General features: G+C 48.5%; 5 protein-coding genes across 5 annotated transcripts; 4 read left to right on the forward strand and 1 right to left on the reverse strand.

Annotated features, from left to right (window-relative positions):
- Positions 1-58: 58 nt before the first annotated feature.
- AKAW2_51398A (uncharacterized protein) lies at positions 59-4,791 on the reverse strand (the record flags this gene model as incomplete). Its single annotated transcript, XM_041691322.1, has 3 exons — positions 59-2,158; positions 2,216-4,168; positions 4,225-4,791. The coding sequence occupies 3 exons, from the start codon at positions 4,789-4,791 to the stop codon at positions 59-61; spliced, it is 4,620 nt and encodes a 1,539-aa protein (XP_041544819.1).
- A 249-nt stretch (positions 4,792-5,040) lies between these two features.
- AKAW2_51399S (uncharacterized protein) lies at positions 5,041-5,850 on the forward strand (the record flags this gene model as incomplete). Its single annotated transcript, XM_041691325.1, has 2 exons — positions 5,041-5,100; positions 5,149-5,850. The coding sequence occupies 2 exons, from the start codon at positions 5,041-5,043 to the stop codon at positions 5,848-5,850; spliced, it is 762 nt and encodes a 253-aa protein (XP_041544820.1).
- A 1,094-nt stretch (positions 5,851-6,944) lies between these two features.
- On the forward strand, positions 6,945-8,511 carry AKAW2_51400S (phosphatase PAP2 family protein; the record flags this gene model as incomplete). Its single annotated transcript, XM_041691326.1, has 5 exons — positions 6,945-7,009; positions 7,078-7,104; positions 7,162-7,652; positions 7,710-7,721; positions 7,781-8,511. The coding sequence occupies 5 exons, from the start codon at positions 6,945-6,947 to the stop codon at positions 8,509-8,511; spliced, it is 1,326 nt and encodes a 441-aa protein (XP_041544821.1).
- Positions 8,512-9,517: 1,006 nt separating this feature from the next.
- On the forward strand, positions 9,518-10,178 carry AKAW2_51401S (uncharacterized protein; the record flags this gene model as incomplete). The annotated part of the gene is made up of 2 exons (XM_041691327.1): positions 9,518-9,592; positions 9,654-10,178. 2 exons carry the CDS (start codon positions 9,518-9,520, stop codon positions 10,176-10,178), a joined length of 600 nt encoding a protein of 199 aa, XP_041544822.1.
- A 1,110-nt stretch (positions 10,179-11,288) lies between these two features.
- Positions 11,289-13,836, forward strand: hxB (putative molybdenum cofactor sulfurase protein (HxB); the record flags this gene model as incomplete). The annotated part of the gene is made up of 2 exons (XM_041691328.1): positions 11,289-11,364; positions 11,444-13,836. 2 exons carry the CDS (start codon positions 11,289-11,291, stop codon positions 13,834-13,836), a joined length of 2,469 nt encoding a protein of 822 aa, XP_041544823.1.
- Between the last annotated feature and the right edge of the window lie 388 nt (positions 13,837-14,224).

Raw genomic sequence — 14,224 nt, forward strand, 5'->3', positions numbered from 1 at the left:
AACGACGAAAAAAGCAGAACACAAAATCACAGGCATGAATGAATGTAGAGTGAGGTAGTTAGCTCCAAGCCTCTCTAACCTTCTCGGGGCAAATGCCTATAAAAATTACATCACCTGTCAACAGTCCCAAAACAACCGTATTCCCAATAACTTCTTTTGCGTCCCAATATCCCCGATATTCAGGTGGAATCCATAAGAGCCTATCTTTTCCGATGCCTATCCAATCATCAGTCACCGATATAATGTTGCCTTGGGCCTTTGGATGAATTCTGTATTCATTCATGTTGGTGTCGAAAAGCCACGAATATCCGTCGCTCTTCCTGGCTCTTTCAAGCCATAATGGCCCATCCTCTTCCTCCAAGGTCTGCCGCAAATTGCCATCGGAAACATTCCACACTTGGACTCCGGTGTCAACAGATACCGCCGCCAACAGCTTGCTATCAGGCGAGAACTGTAATTGATTTGTAGAGCAATCGGTAAAGATATGTTCCTTCATTCCTGTCTCCGTATCCCACAGCCTCACCGTGTTATCAAGCATATGACCGGTAGCCAGGAGGTTTCCGGATGATGAGAAAGCTACTGTATAAACATATTCGAAAGATGTTAGACAGTTTGGGGAATCTGTCACATCAGATATGGACGAGCCCTGTCTCTTCGGCTCCACGGTCCACTTGCATGTGCCCGTAACCGCATCCCATAAGCACATTCTGTGATCCCAAATAACCAAAAGCAAGTTCTCATCCGGTGAGAACAACATGCAGTTCGTGATACCAGAACAGTTCGACGATAAGTTATGCTGCAAGGTCCCATTTGATACGTCCCATATCTTAATAAGTCCGTCCATCGAGGACACAGCTAACAGGTGGCCCTTTGGGGAGATGGAGATTCTCAAATCTGCATCTGAGTGACTTTGTAGTACGAGTTGCACCGTGCCCGTGGAAATGTCCCAGAGTCTCACGGTGTTGTCCCTGGAGCTACTAGCCAGAAACGCTCCGGTTGGCGAAGGTTGTACTGTAGTTACTGGCTTTGTATGCCCTCGTGGGGCATGCTGAATTTCACTGCGAGTGATATCCCAGAGTGTCACCTGATAATCAGTTGCGGAAGCCACAATCTTGTTGTCTGGTGAGAATCTGACTAGTTCAACCCTCGTTTTGCGGCTAGTAAAGGTGGATAATATTGGACTGTGGCATATGTCCCAGATGGTCAGCTCTTCCTCACAACCCAAAGCCAGCGATCTTCCATCATTAGAAAATCCCACAGCATTAATACAGCAATCATTGGCATGGCAGCGCAGAGTATGGTGTACGGTTCCTTTACAAATATCCCAAAGCTCCAAAGTGCCATTCACTGACCCGGAGGCTAGGAATATCCCATCTGGTGAGACTGCTATTGATTTAATCATTCCGCCGTGGCTTTTGAGTGTATGTCGTAGTTCGGCATTGACAGTATCCCAGAGCTCTATTGTGCCATTCTCCATTGCGCGGACCAGTAAACCACCGTCGCGCGAGAGCTCGGCCAAAAGAAGTTCAGAGGAAATCTCTTCTTCTTCATACTCCAAGCGTACACTTTGCTGTAGCTCTCCGGATATTGTGCTCCAAGTTGTCAATTTTCCGTCAAGGGATGCCGAAACCAATTGCTCATTTGATAAGAACACTATCGCAATAACACCATGTTCTTCTTTCAGGGTATGTCTCAAAGTACCAGAAAGAGAGTCCCACAATAGTATTGTGCCGCTGTGCCAGGATGACCAAGCCACTAATTTTACATCTGGTGAAAAGGTCCACTTACCAACGTCGCGGTCAAAAGGGCCTTCAAGCGTATTCCGCGAGTCACCAGTACTGGTTTCCCACAGCCTTAAACTATCATTGTCTATAAGGAGCATCTGTCCATCAGGAGAAAACTCCAAGAAATATACAAATCCAGTTCCGAGTTCGAGTGTTTGTAATTCAGCACCCCAGTACTCAGACACTCTGGGTAGTTGAGAGAAGCATTGTTGGACACAGCGAAAGAATGTGTCTTTGATCGTACACTTTTCTGGTGCAAAAACCAGTGCAGAGGAATACAGCTGCAGCGGAAATTCTTCGGCGATCTGGATATTCTTTAGAATAAATCGTTTTGCATCGTACAGAAATTTGAATATTTGATCTGAATGTGACGTCTGTATATTGTGAGCATTCAGCAAGTCCGGCCCGCTGATCAGGAGGATGGCAGTTACCTGTACAATCGAGAGTAACATTTTGACACTGCTTATTGCTTCTGGCAGATGCCCTAAGATACTCATTGCTTCCAGCCAGTGAAGAAAATGCTTTTTGAGAAATTCATGTATTTCGTCGTGATCAGAAAGAATCGAAGCTCCCTGATAAATATGATGAACCCAATATCGGGTAGAGTAGCGAAGCTCTGCTGGAAAACACCCTTCAATATACTCCGTGGTAATATCATCTTTAGATGTTCCATAACTGCGCAGGTCACAGATGTTCTTCCGCAGTCCACGTTCAGAATCCATCATGACTGCAATGCACTTATGAGCCAAATCGCGATGCGTTGACTGCCCGTCCACTGAGAATTTTGTTTTCTCTTTTGTCTCTGGATGAGTTAGGAATTCACGGAAAGAAATATGAAACATTTTGACTGGTTTGTTGTTGTCCTTTGGAATGTTCAGGACTGAATGAAGTGAGTCTAGTCTGATGAGAATTAAGCTCTCTTTCATATTGATCAGCTTTGAAAGCGAAGCAATGGAAAGTGGGCTTTCGAGAGCAGCGATTGTCCCAACAACCTGTCGGAATTGCTTGACCAATTCATTCTGAGCTCGTCTATCCTGTCCTTCGAGGAGTTTGTCTAGGACAGGCAAGTAAGTCTTATCCAAATTAGAGTTGTTGTATTGTCGTTTCAATATGTCGTTCAAGGTGTCGTCTGGATCCCATCGGTAATCCTCTAACAAGAGACAGACAGTCGCGCCGAAGATGAATAGCGGCATTGCCATGTCTATCAGAGCCCGAGTCCTGGATTCTCCAGGCCATTGATCGCTTAGATTTCGCTTCTTTCGAATAATCGATAATCGGTCCTTAAAGAAAATGTCCATATCGCGCTCAATTGTACGACGTTCAATTTCATGGAGAACGACATCTTTGTGCTCGCCCTCTATCTGCCGAAAGCCCTCAAAGATTGGGTGCTCGGGTCGGCTGGTGATGAAAACCTTCACTTGTATGGTTTTCGATTCTTGCACCCGAGGAAGAAGTCGAATGATCGTCTCAATGCTTCGCTCCTCACACTCATCTAGGGCATCGACTACAACGACAAATGATAGGCGCTGTCCATTGCTCAATTCCATACTCAAAAGTGGCCTTAACAACAGATGATCAAATTGTTCCTTAACTGACTTGGAGATTATCGTCAAGTCATTGTCAATGACAGTGGCAATCTTTGTCCTCAATTGGCGAAGGGCGATCATGAATTGCATTGCGATAGTGGTGATGAACCGCAAGGCTTTCCCACGATCACCCTCCCCTCTTTTGAAAAAGAAGCTTGCCCCTAGAAGCTCCCTCTCTTGCAGCTTTCGCGCCACTGTCCGGGAGATTGTTGATTTACCAGTTCCGGCTACACCACTCAACCAAAAGATAGTCTTCCCCTGAGGATCATCGACCCAATCCATGATCTCATCAAGAAGCTCAACTCTTGTACCTTCCAGACATTCGTGGGCCTCATCCATATCGGAATCAAAATTAGCACCTTCAGCTATCGGCAGCTTGGCGAGTTCGATCTTCTGGTCAATACCCCGGATACCGTCAAGGATCCGATCAACTCCAAGCAGAATATTATCTGCTTCTTGTTTCCGCTGCATTTCTTGATACATATGTAACCACTTCTCCAGGTGCGTTTCCTCTGTGTCAATCGTGGACTGAATTTCTGTCAGGGGCAGGTTTTCCAGGTCCACCACACTCTGCATTAGTCTCTTTCCTGGATTGGAACGATAAATGTTCATTGCCTCCGCTGCATATTTTAGAACAGCGAGATAGACTCTCACGATGGCATCCTCAATCTTTTCATTCATCTCAGACCTCTCGTCGCGGTAAAGCTTCTCTACAAAGGCATACCGAGCTAGGATGTCAGTCAAGATGGCAGATGACTGAAACCAAGCCATTTGTTGATCACGATAATTCTGTGTCATCTAACAACACTATGTTAGGCAAGGGAACTGTGAATGGACAATGATGTCAAACATACCGTCAATCCCAGAGAGACGACTGTCCACGCACTTGACGCGTGACCAGTGGGGTCGAATGCCACGATTGCACTGATAATATCCTTGCAGCTCAACGTGGCTGTCAAAATTTTGCTTGCAGCATCCCGAAGTTGTGAGTCTCCCCTTTTCGACATTCTCATTTCGTATTGTGCTTTGACGGTTTGAATCACATCATCTAATGCTTTGCGTACAGGGTTTGCATCGACATCGTGATTGTCGCTGCTCTGTTTGTGCACTTCCACCGGGTTTATATTCTGGCGCTGCTTCTCATCCAATGATTTATATGCTTCTTGCCAGAGATTCCGTTTCTCAGCCTTCCGATCGAGGTGAGGCAGGATAGTATTAGAGCTTGATGCAACCTGACCATCATCTGCTGGCAAGGCATCTGATTGGGAATTTGTTTGAGATACTGGTTGGGTTGAACGGATATTAGAAAGAGCACTGGACGATACTTCTGCTGGAGTGTTTGATGAATCTGTGGTTTCTTCTGGAGGCTGTTGTTCGGAGCGCCTCTTTCGGAAGGGATTCCGTAGCTTGAGACGACCCATGGTGGGCGGGGATTGATGCGTGTTTACTCAATTCAACGGTGCGGGGGGAGGGTGAACAAAGGTTCTTATGCCAACAGAAGGTATTTGCTTTTTCAGTCCTCAGTCTAAGGCTGAGAGCCTAGCGATTTCCCGCTTTTTCGAGTTGTTCCTGGTGCCTCATGTATGAGTTGTTGCCCAACGATAGGGTGATGTGCACGTAGACCCCACCGGGTTAACTACGGAGCGCTACGTAGTAGGTCAGCACGAAAAATGATTTGGTTTGCTGACATACAATTTGGGGCTACCGTGAACCGAGCGCATCACAGTCTGGTCAATGTAGCAAGAAGGTCAATTCTATAGTATTTAACGGCTTGCCAGCACCGGCAAATACCGTCACCTCAGTGGCGCCCAGACGCAAGAGAAAGCGGAGGAAGCTACGAAGAACTAGGCAGTTCCGCCAACGAGACACCGGTGGCACTAGACCTTGACAGCGTCGAATCCATCAAGGCAGCCGCTATCTATATCCGGGAACAGTTCGGTTCACTCGACATTCTTGTCTATGACGGCGGCATCAATCGATCATCTGATCCCAACGCCACGCTGCGTGAGACCTACCGCGCAGTGTTCGAGACCAACGTCTTCGGGATGGTTGTTGTAGTAGATGCCTTTCTTCTGCTTCTCTGTGCTTCCAAGTATCTTGATCGGCGCATCGTCAACGTGACCAGCAGCCTCGGGCGGATTGGGATAGCCTACTCGCCTACCTCGAAGTATAGTGTTAAGGTCTGGGAGCTGCCAGCCTACCGAAGCAGTGAAACCGCCTTCAACATGATCAATGCGGTGGATGCGGTGCGCCTGCAGAAGGAGAACATTCTCTCAATCGTGGTTTGCCCGGGTTACTGTCGAAAGGACTTTGGGGCAGGCCGTGGTGCCAAGTCTGCTGAGGAGGGTGCACAGCCGATTTTCCGCGCGGCAACAGAGGGTCTCCAGAAGAACTGTTTGGGAAGGTTGTGGAGGATGAAGGGTATTTTGTGTAGTTCAGGTGGTAGACGCCGCAGTGAGGGTAATTTTCGCCATTTGTAGTGTGGTATAACAATTCAAAGCTTCCCACTCAACGTAGAGAAGATATAATACTTATAGTGCCATATATCTGGATACAATTGTTGTTGATACTAGTAGTCAATCAGAATATGTTGGTGTACAGATGATGGTGTCGTGTAGATATATATCTAGCAGTCATGACAGGCTCAAGCAGTTAAGCCGAATAATATCAGTTGAGCCACTGTAATACTAACCTAACAGGGCTAATGTAAATAGGATCTCAGCGAAGATCACCCAAACTCCCCATTCTGCCGTGCTATAACCCGCAAGGACTAAAAGTTGGGACTGCCATTCAATTCGACTCATTGGCAATAGGATCGACATCCATATATTACATAAGCATACATTGTGAAAATGACAGAAAGAGCGTTACAGGCTGTCCAAGGGATCCACCCCTGATATTCTTGTATCATAACAGCGGCCATACCGAGCCAAAGTTAACCGCCCGACTGTCGATCAAGCAGGGTCTGTTCACTTAACACGGTCCATCATCTGTCAATGACACTCCGTGCCTAATTGCATTCCCGGCCCAGCTACTCGGTAGTCAATGACATCTTGCGTCTATGATGGTATCTACAACTATCCATCCTTCCCTTCAGGCTATGCTATACGACCGACATGGTTTAATGGCCCATACCGGGGTCTTCCATTGGGACGAGGCAGCCAGCGGTTGACCGAGCCGTGGTCGAGCCGATGTACTCTGGGCGAGTGGGTCGGCGAAAGAGCTGCAGGCAACGAGTATTCAGACTTCCCCCATATTTAGTCGCCCACAGCCCCATGCTTTGTCTCCGTCTCATTCTCATTGGCAGGTCACAAATCAGGGACTCAGCCTTCTCCGAATTCTTTTATTGCTGGCCTTTCGCCGCTGGGCAGATCTCAGTTGACACTTCAGCTGTCGACAGACTCCCTCACGTGCTCCCAATCTCACGCGCACACCGGTCGCATTAGGCTGCTCTTTTTCAAGGAAAATAAATGCACTGAACATTGGCCAGATTTTATATATCCGAGCTGTGAACAAGGAGAATTGAGCCCCTCACTTATTGCATTGTGTCTTAAACCAAGTGGATCCTGATCCGATGGACCGTCTACCCGAAAAGCTGCCTTTCTCTAAGCGGCGCCTGAAGCAGCGAGTCATCTTATCGTGAGGATTCAATTCCATTCTAAGGGGAGGAAACGCTACTCATTGCTAACATGTGTCGCTCATCGCAGATATATCTTTGACTATGTTATCCTAATGTTAGTTCTACCTGTTGGCGGATCATCGGCGGTATTTGCTAATCATTGCTGCAATAGTGCGTGCATTGGAGGCTTCTACGTCCTTGACTCTATTGAACCATATCATCAGCACTTCTCCTTACGAAATATTTCAATTCAGTACCCATATGCAGTCCACGAGCGGATAACCATTCAGGAAGCCCTCTGTATCTCTGGCCTGGCACCCCTCGTCATCATTATCGTCTATACGCTATTCATCGACGGGCTTTTCTCGCACCACAAGACGCAGCATCCAGTCTCGGGGAAGCGCAAATTCACCGGTCCATATAGATGGAAAGATCGGCTATGGGAGCTCAACTGCGGTATTCTGGGGCTCTTGCTCTCACAAGGGCTGGCCTTTGTCATCACGCAGGTGCTGAAAAATGCTTGTGGAAAGCCTAGGCCTGACTTCATTGATCGGTGCCAGCCCCGAGCGGGTAGTCAGGACGCGATACCCGGACTGTCGAATTCCACTATCTGTACCGGTGAACATGCGCTCATCAAGGACGGCTTCCGGTCATGGCCTTCAGGTTGGACAGCACTTCAAAGATACTGGATTCGTTTCATATGCTAATTCGTCGTTATAGGACATAGTAGCTGTGAGAGATCCACCTTAGTTGTCACAAACGCGCATTGAGAACTAATATAATGTTTACAGCGTCGTTTGCCGGGTTATTCTATCTCACGCTTTGGCTTAGTGGCAAGCTGCACATAATGGACAACCGCGGCGAGGCCTGGAAGACACTCTTGGTCATGATACCGTCTCTTGCAGCAACGCTTGTTGCGGTGAGCCGTATTATGGATGCAAGGCATCATCCATTCGACGTCATCACCGGATCGCTCTTAGGCATTATCTGTGCCTGCATCTCGTACCGTCAATATTTCCCTTCCCTCAACGAGCCCTGGAAGAAAGGACGCGCCTATCCCATCCGGACGTGGGGCAGGGATCCCGTGGGGCCTGCCGAGACTGTCCGCCTGGTGGCTGCTGATGGGAGCACTGCCGCTCTAAGGAACCCGGAGGAAGAGCGATTGAACGAAGCTCCTCAGTCGAAGACGACCGGAAGTGATGCTGGTAGGCCCTTGTACCTACCGGAATCTAATCCGTACACTACGAACATTTACGGCTACTCAAGACGTGATGAAGACGATAACTGGTCGTCCTCCAGTGAGGATGTTGCTGGTGGATATGAGATGCAACCTGGCTATGCCCGGACGCAGAACCCAGCGTTGAACGGACCAACGGCGCGACTCGATGTTGATACGGCGTACCACTCCCAGACCCCACAGGTTGTACTTGGAACCACCAGTACCCACGAAACCTCGGGCGCGCTCCCGACTCATGCGGACAGAGGGCGGGACCTAACAGATATGCCGTATCGGGAAGTCTAAAACCCCAGTTTTTGTTGATTGGTTATGGGTGTATTCTTTGCCATTTAATAGACATGGTCGCATTTAAAGATTTGGATAGTGGATCTGGTATGGTACCGAGAGGGCGAAAGTCGACCATATTACTACAGTGGGGAGGAGGAGAGACCGCAACAGCTCTCCATCTCACCTTCCTTGCATCAGATATAAATAGTCCTGGATACTTTCTTGGTCAATCTGGGACGCTGCCACACAGGAGGCAGAAAGCGTTCCTGAGGGCTAGACCGGCGCTCAACCGTGGCTCGAGCACCTCGTGGGCCGGCCAGCCCCACCCACGGCTCAGCTATGGCAACGGCCCTCCCAAAGGCAAGGACGGCGGTAAACACCGAACAATAATCACTAACAATTGTATGTTGAAAAAAAGAATTGTATACCCTTTGTACCGATTGGCGTAGAATTGTCGAACCTGAGGTGACTCGACCCGAGTCACAAATTAACTGTTGAAACACCTATTGATACTTGCTGTTTCAAGGTCGGCAATAGAACCTTGTTTTCACGCTGGGATCCCAGCCACCCCGCCGCCTGAATCGCCCAGCCTCCTCTGTCTTTCTCCGACTCGCATATTCATCCCCGTCCGGTTCCTCTTTCTTTTCTCTTCTGCATCTCATCTCCATACTGCCTTGGGCTGGATGCATCACCTGTACCTTGCTTTCTCTAGCACGTAACGGCTGGGCTCGTGCCTTTGAGTTGGGCTGCATCTGATCGGCACCTAACCATTTCTCCTCTATACGTTGTCCGGCGCAACCACAGAATCTCTCTTGACAGGGTGCTTCACTCGGTGCAACGAACACAGCTAGATCGTGTCGTGAAAATATCGTCTCGTCGGTTAACGTGTCGCGTGTGATGACGTTGTAGTTGCCGCCACCTCCAGCCCAGACTCCTACTCTTATTCACGCTTCTGAGCATCTGATCCTAGTATTTCAATTACACTCCGAGAAGGTCCATTCGCAACCTGCGCATAACCGACAAAATGATTGGCAGTATATTCTTCATCTGCAACCGCATTCTGGAGCTTGTCTTCCTGATTCCGATCATCGGAATGATGGTATGTGCATTCCAACCCTAACCCAATCCCCGGACGGCCATGTCTAACAGCACCGATCTAGGCATACTTCGTCAATGGCTACCTCAATGCGAACCAAATTACCCCTGCCTACATTCTCGTTCTCTTCATCGTCAGCGTCATTGCAGCTTTCTGGTGCCTCGATACCCTGATCCGCTTTTCGACCACCAAGCGCTCCGCCATGTTTGTCGCTTTCATCGATCTCCTCTTCTTCGGTGCTTTCATTGCGGGTGTCTACGAGCTGCGTTTTATTGCAGGAGCCAGTTGCTCTCATTGGGATGGTGGTTCGGTGTACATTTCCTTGGGCCCCTTCGGATACTACGGCTACAGGACCGATAACCCGCTGTCCTTCCACATTGACAAGACTTGCGCGATGCTGAAGGCCAGCTTTGCACTGGGGATCATTGAAGTTGTCTTCTTCCTCTGGACGGCTATTCTTGCTCTCGCTATCTACAAGCGTCCGGAGGTTGTTGTCAAGGAGACCACTGTCCGTCGCAGGAGTCACAGCAGTCGACGTGGTCACCGGCGCCACAGCAGCTCGGGTCGGCGGCAGCAGTATGTGGTATAAAACAATTTGCATGGCAAGCACCAGATATTATGGGATGATACGAATTAATGATTGGAATGGATAACGCGGAACGAACGACAGAAAAAAAATTGAAATAAACGAAGTAACGAGGGAAGGCATATCGGCAGCATGAGTCTTAGCAATCAACCATTGATGATCTGTGATTGTTACTGCTCCATATATGATGATAATGTTTCTATTTGACAAAGTTCCTTGTCCATTTTGTACGGCATTTGATGCTTTCTGACAATGTTATTGTCTTAGCTTTCTCATTTTTGTGGCAATACTCATAAGATGTGTGGGCTATGTTTACGCAGGAACTACTTACTCGCTAGGTAGACCCCTACATGATCCTTTGGCCGTTAATGTGAAGTTGTGATATTGTAAGCTATGTTAGCCTGAAGAGATAGCCTATTACAAACACAGGTTGATATCCTTTACATACAAAATAGTAATGGATCCCTCCCACCACCACTTTTGAACAGAGCCATTACTGCAGAAAGTGAATCCCACTGATCTTCGGACCCGGCCGCTCCCCGCTCTCGATAAGCAGCGCAAAAGTGGGGAAGCTTCGACGTGCTGGTCGGGCTGAACACGCTCAGGCTGTTTTGCAGGTAGCTGTTCTTTCCAGAAGATTTATGTATGCCACGTATCCTTGACCCGAATGCTACTCCCCAATTCAATTATATTCTGCTCTCTCGTTGCCAGCAGAGACTCCAAGTTTCAGCGTTGAAGATGGTCCGCGGCTAGCCGTCGGCAAAGTTCGTCATCGGTAAGCTCCGATCGATTAGCCTTATCGGCAAAGAGACTAAGTTAGTACTTCTACTCTTTATTTCTATTCATACCTCCACCGCTACACGGTATATATTTTAGCCTACTTGCACAGTGATTGACAACTCTATTCCTAGTCAAGAGCCTTATTCGATACTCTTGTGCTTAGCGGACTTTACATATCCATCTGTGGTTCTGGGAGCATTCCATATGCAGTGAATCAGCGGTCGCCACCTCACTCTCGACCCCTGCCAGCAATGCGACACTCGACCTTCACCACACCACAACCATAATTTACCATTAACTTGCAATTAATGTCGTCTGGAACGGATCACCAGGATGACAGACAGGGGCAAATGCCAGTACCCGGATGATGTGGACGTCATCCGGGAACGTGAATATCCCTTGCTCAAAGGTAGGTCGCGTGCTGGGTTGCTTCTATGCGTTTTGAACAATAGATGAATGGAAGCTCATTTATCTAATATCGAAATTAGACACCACATATCTTGACCATGCAGGTACCACGCTTTACGCGAAATCCCTGATTGAATCGTTCTCCCGTGACCTTACGTCGAACCTCTACGGGAATCCCCATTCCATGTCCGCACCCTCACAGCTATCGACTCAACGCGTGGATGATATCCGTTTACGGGCCCTTCGCTTCTTCAATGCTGATCCGGAGGAGTTTGATCTCGTCTTTGTGGCGAACGCTACGGCCGCAACTAAATTGGTTGTCGATTCTCTCCGCGACTCAACGCCGCAAGGGTTCTGGTATGGATACCATGTGGAATCGCATACGAGCTTGGTCGGGGCGCGAGAGCTTGCAGGCACTGGGAGCAGGTGCTTCGTGACGGACGCAGAGGTTGAGAGCTGGATTTCTCAACTAAGTACAGAGCCGGTGCAAGGTCCCCGACTGTTTGCATACCCTGCACAGTCAAATATGAACGGCCGGCGCTTTCCTCGTGAATGGTGCGGGAGGATACGGGAGTCAGCAAAGGAAACTTACACGCTTCTTGATGTCGCATCGCTTGTGTCGACATCCCCTCTCGATCTTAATGATGCTTCCGCTGCACCTGACTTTGCCGTTCTCAGCTTCTACAAGATCTTTGGTTTCCCGGACCTCGGTGCATTGATTGTTCGCAAGAGTGCTGGACACATCTTCGACAAGCGGAAGTTCTTCGGTGGGGGAACTGTAGATATGGTCTTGACACAAGGGACAACATGGCATGCGAAGAAGCAATCTTCTATTCATGAGCGACTGGAAGATGGGACGCTTCCGTTTCATAACATAATCGCATTGGGCTCTGCATTTGATACGCATGAACGCCTTTATGGATCTATGGATAACATTTCTTCACACACTCGTTTCCTAGCGAAGCGACTATACGATCGCATGATTTCCTTGAGACATCACAACGGGGAAAGAGCTTGCCATGTGTACAAACCATCACACACTGACTATACCGATCCTTCCTCGCAGGGTCCAATCTTGGCATTCAACCTCCGAAGCAGTCAAGGTGCTTGGATTGGTAAATCCGAAGTGGAGAAACTGGCCAGCGTCAGGAACATACAAATCAGATCTGGAACGCTATGCAATCCGGGAGGCACAGCGGCCAGCCTTAACTGGACCGGAGCAGACATGCTTCGACATTTTGGAGCAGGCATGCGTTGTGGCGATGACCATGATATCATGGACGGACGACCTACTGGGATTCTGAGAGCAAGCCTCGGTGCGATGAGCAACATGGCCGATATTGACACTTTCATGGCTTTTATCGAGGAATTTTACGTCGAGAAAAGCCCGACTATGTGCGCGTTGCTGCCACCACCGGAAGCCAACCTTTCTCACCGGTCTAGTTTCCATGTCGAGAGTCTGTCCGTGTATCCCATTAAGAGTTGTGGTGCATTCAAAGTACCCGACGGCAAGCGCTGGGAAATCCGCCGAGAAGGCCTGGCCTGGGATCGCGAATGGTGCCTGATTCACCAAGGCACAGGTACAGCTCTCAATCAGAAGAGATATCCTCGCATGGCTCTTATAAGACCATTTATCGATCTCGGCCAAGGCTTATTGCGCGTCACCTGTGGATCTATACATTCCCCAAGCCAGAAAACGCTCGAGATTCCTCTGGATCGCGAGAATAGCAACCTCACAACTACCTCCTTATGCCAGAATAGCTCGAAACCTTCTACTGTCTGCGGAGACCAGGTTATTGTTCAAGCATATTCATCTCCCATAGTGTCCGCCTTCTTCTCTGACTTCCTTGGTGTACCCTGTACGCTCGCGAGATTCCCACCTCAATCCTCCACCCGACTTGCCGAACCTAGACGTGGTGCTGGCAGCAGGAGATCACCACTTGGACAAGCTATGCCAGGTGCATTCCCCCAAGATACCCCGATCCCTGAGGCAGAACGAAATCCAATCCTCTTGTCAAACGAGAGTCCAATCCTGCTCATCTCCCGCTCATCCGTGAATCGTCTTAACGAGACCATCAAGGGCAGTCCTACAACCACGAACAGTACTGGCCGCAAGAAAGCTGTAGCTGCCGATGTATTTCGTGCCAACATCGTCGTTGCAGAGGATTTTCCACAGCCGGTAAGTGCAGGACGACCGTATATCGAAGACCATTGGGAGAGTTTGCACATTGGGCCCGAAAATCTTCAATTTAACGTTCTTGGATCTTGTCAGCGGTGCCAGATGGTCTGTATTGATCAGCTTACTGGTGTGCGTGGTGAGGAACCATATTCGACGCTGGCGAAAACGAGGAAGAGTGGAAATAAGATTTATTTTGGGCGACATTTAGCGATTTCGTCTGGTGATGGGAATAACACCAAATCAAGGACAGTAATGGTGGGAGATGTGGTTACTCCGTCTTACTATGGGCCATGAATGATGAGTTATGATTTACATATAGGTTGCGGATAAGCATTGCATTGCATTGAGAGCATGTATCAAATTGGAACATTACTAGTTATAGCATGTGTGACATTGTAAACAAGGTGGAAACCTCCTTTGAATGGTTTGTTTGCGTTCAACATTCTATTGATACCATTTCCATTCACGCAGACATTCAATGTGCATGATTTTGAGAAACAAGCTATTTGTACAATAAATACATAAGAGGACAAACTCCCGTGCCGAACCCCGACAACAATGATTCAATCGAAACTCTCCCCGAGCTGGATAAACGGATAGATGGTTCCGGCTCGGCGAGATGTATAGAATAGGACAGATGCGACATTATGCAAGCCTCGGATCCATTCCACCCGAGGCGATA

This window comes from Aspergillus luchuensis, chromosome 5 (genome assembly GCF_016861625.1).
Source record: "Aspergillus luchuensis IFO 4308 DNA, chromosome 5, nearly complete sequence".
NCBI classification, from domain to species: domain Eukaryota; kingdom Fungi; phylum Ascomycota; class Eurotiomycetes; order Eurotiales; family Aspergillaceae; genus Aspergillus; species Aspergillus luchuensis.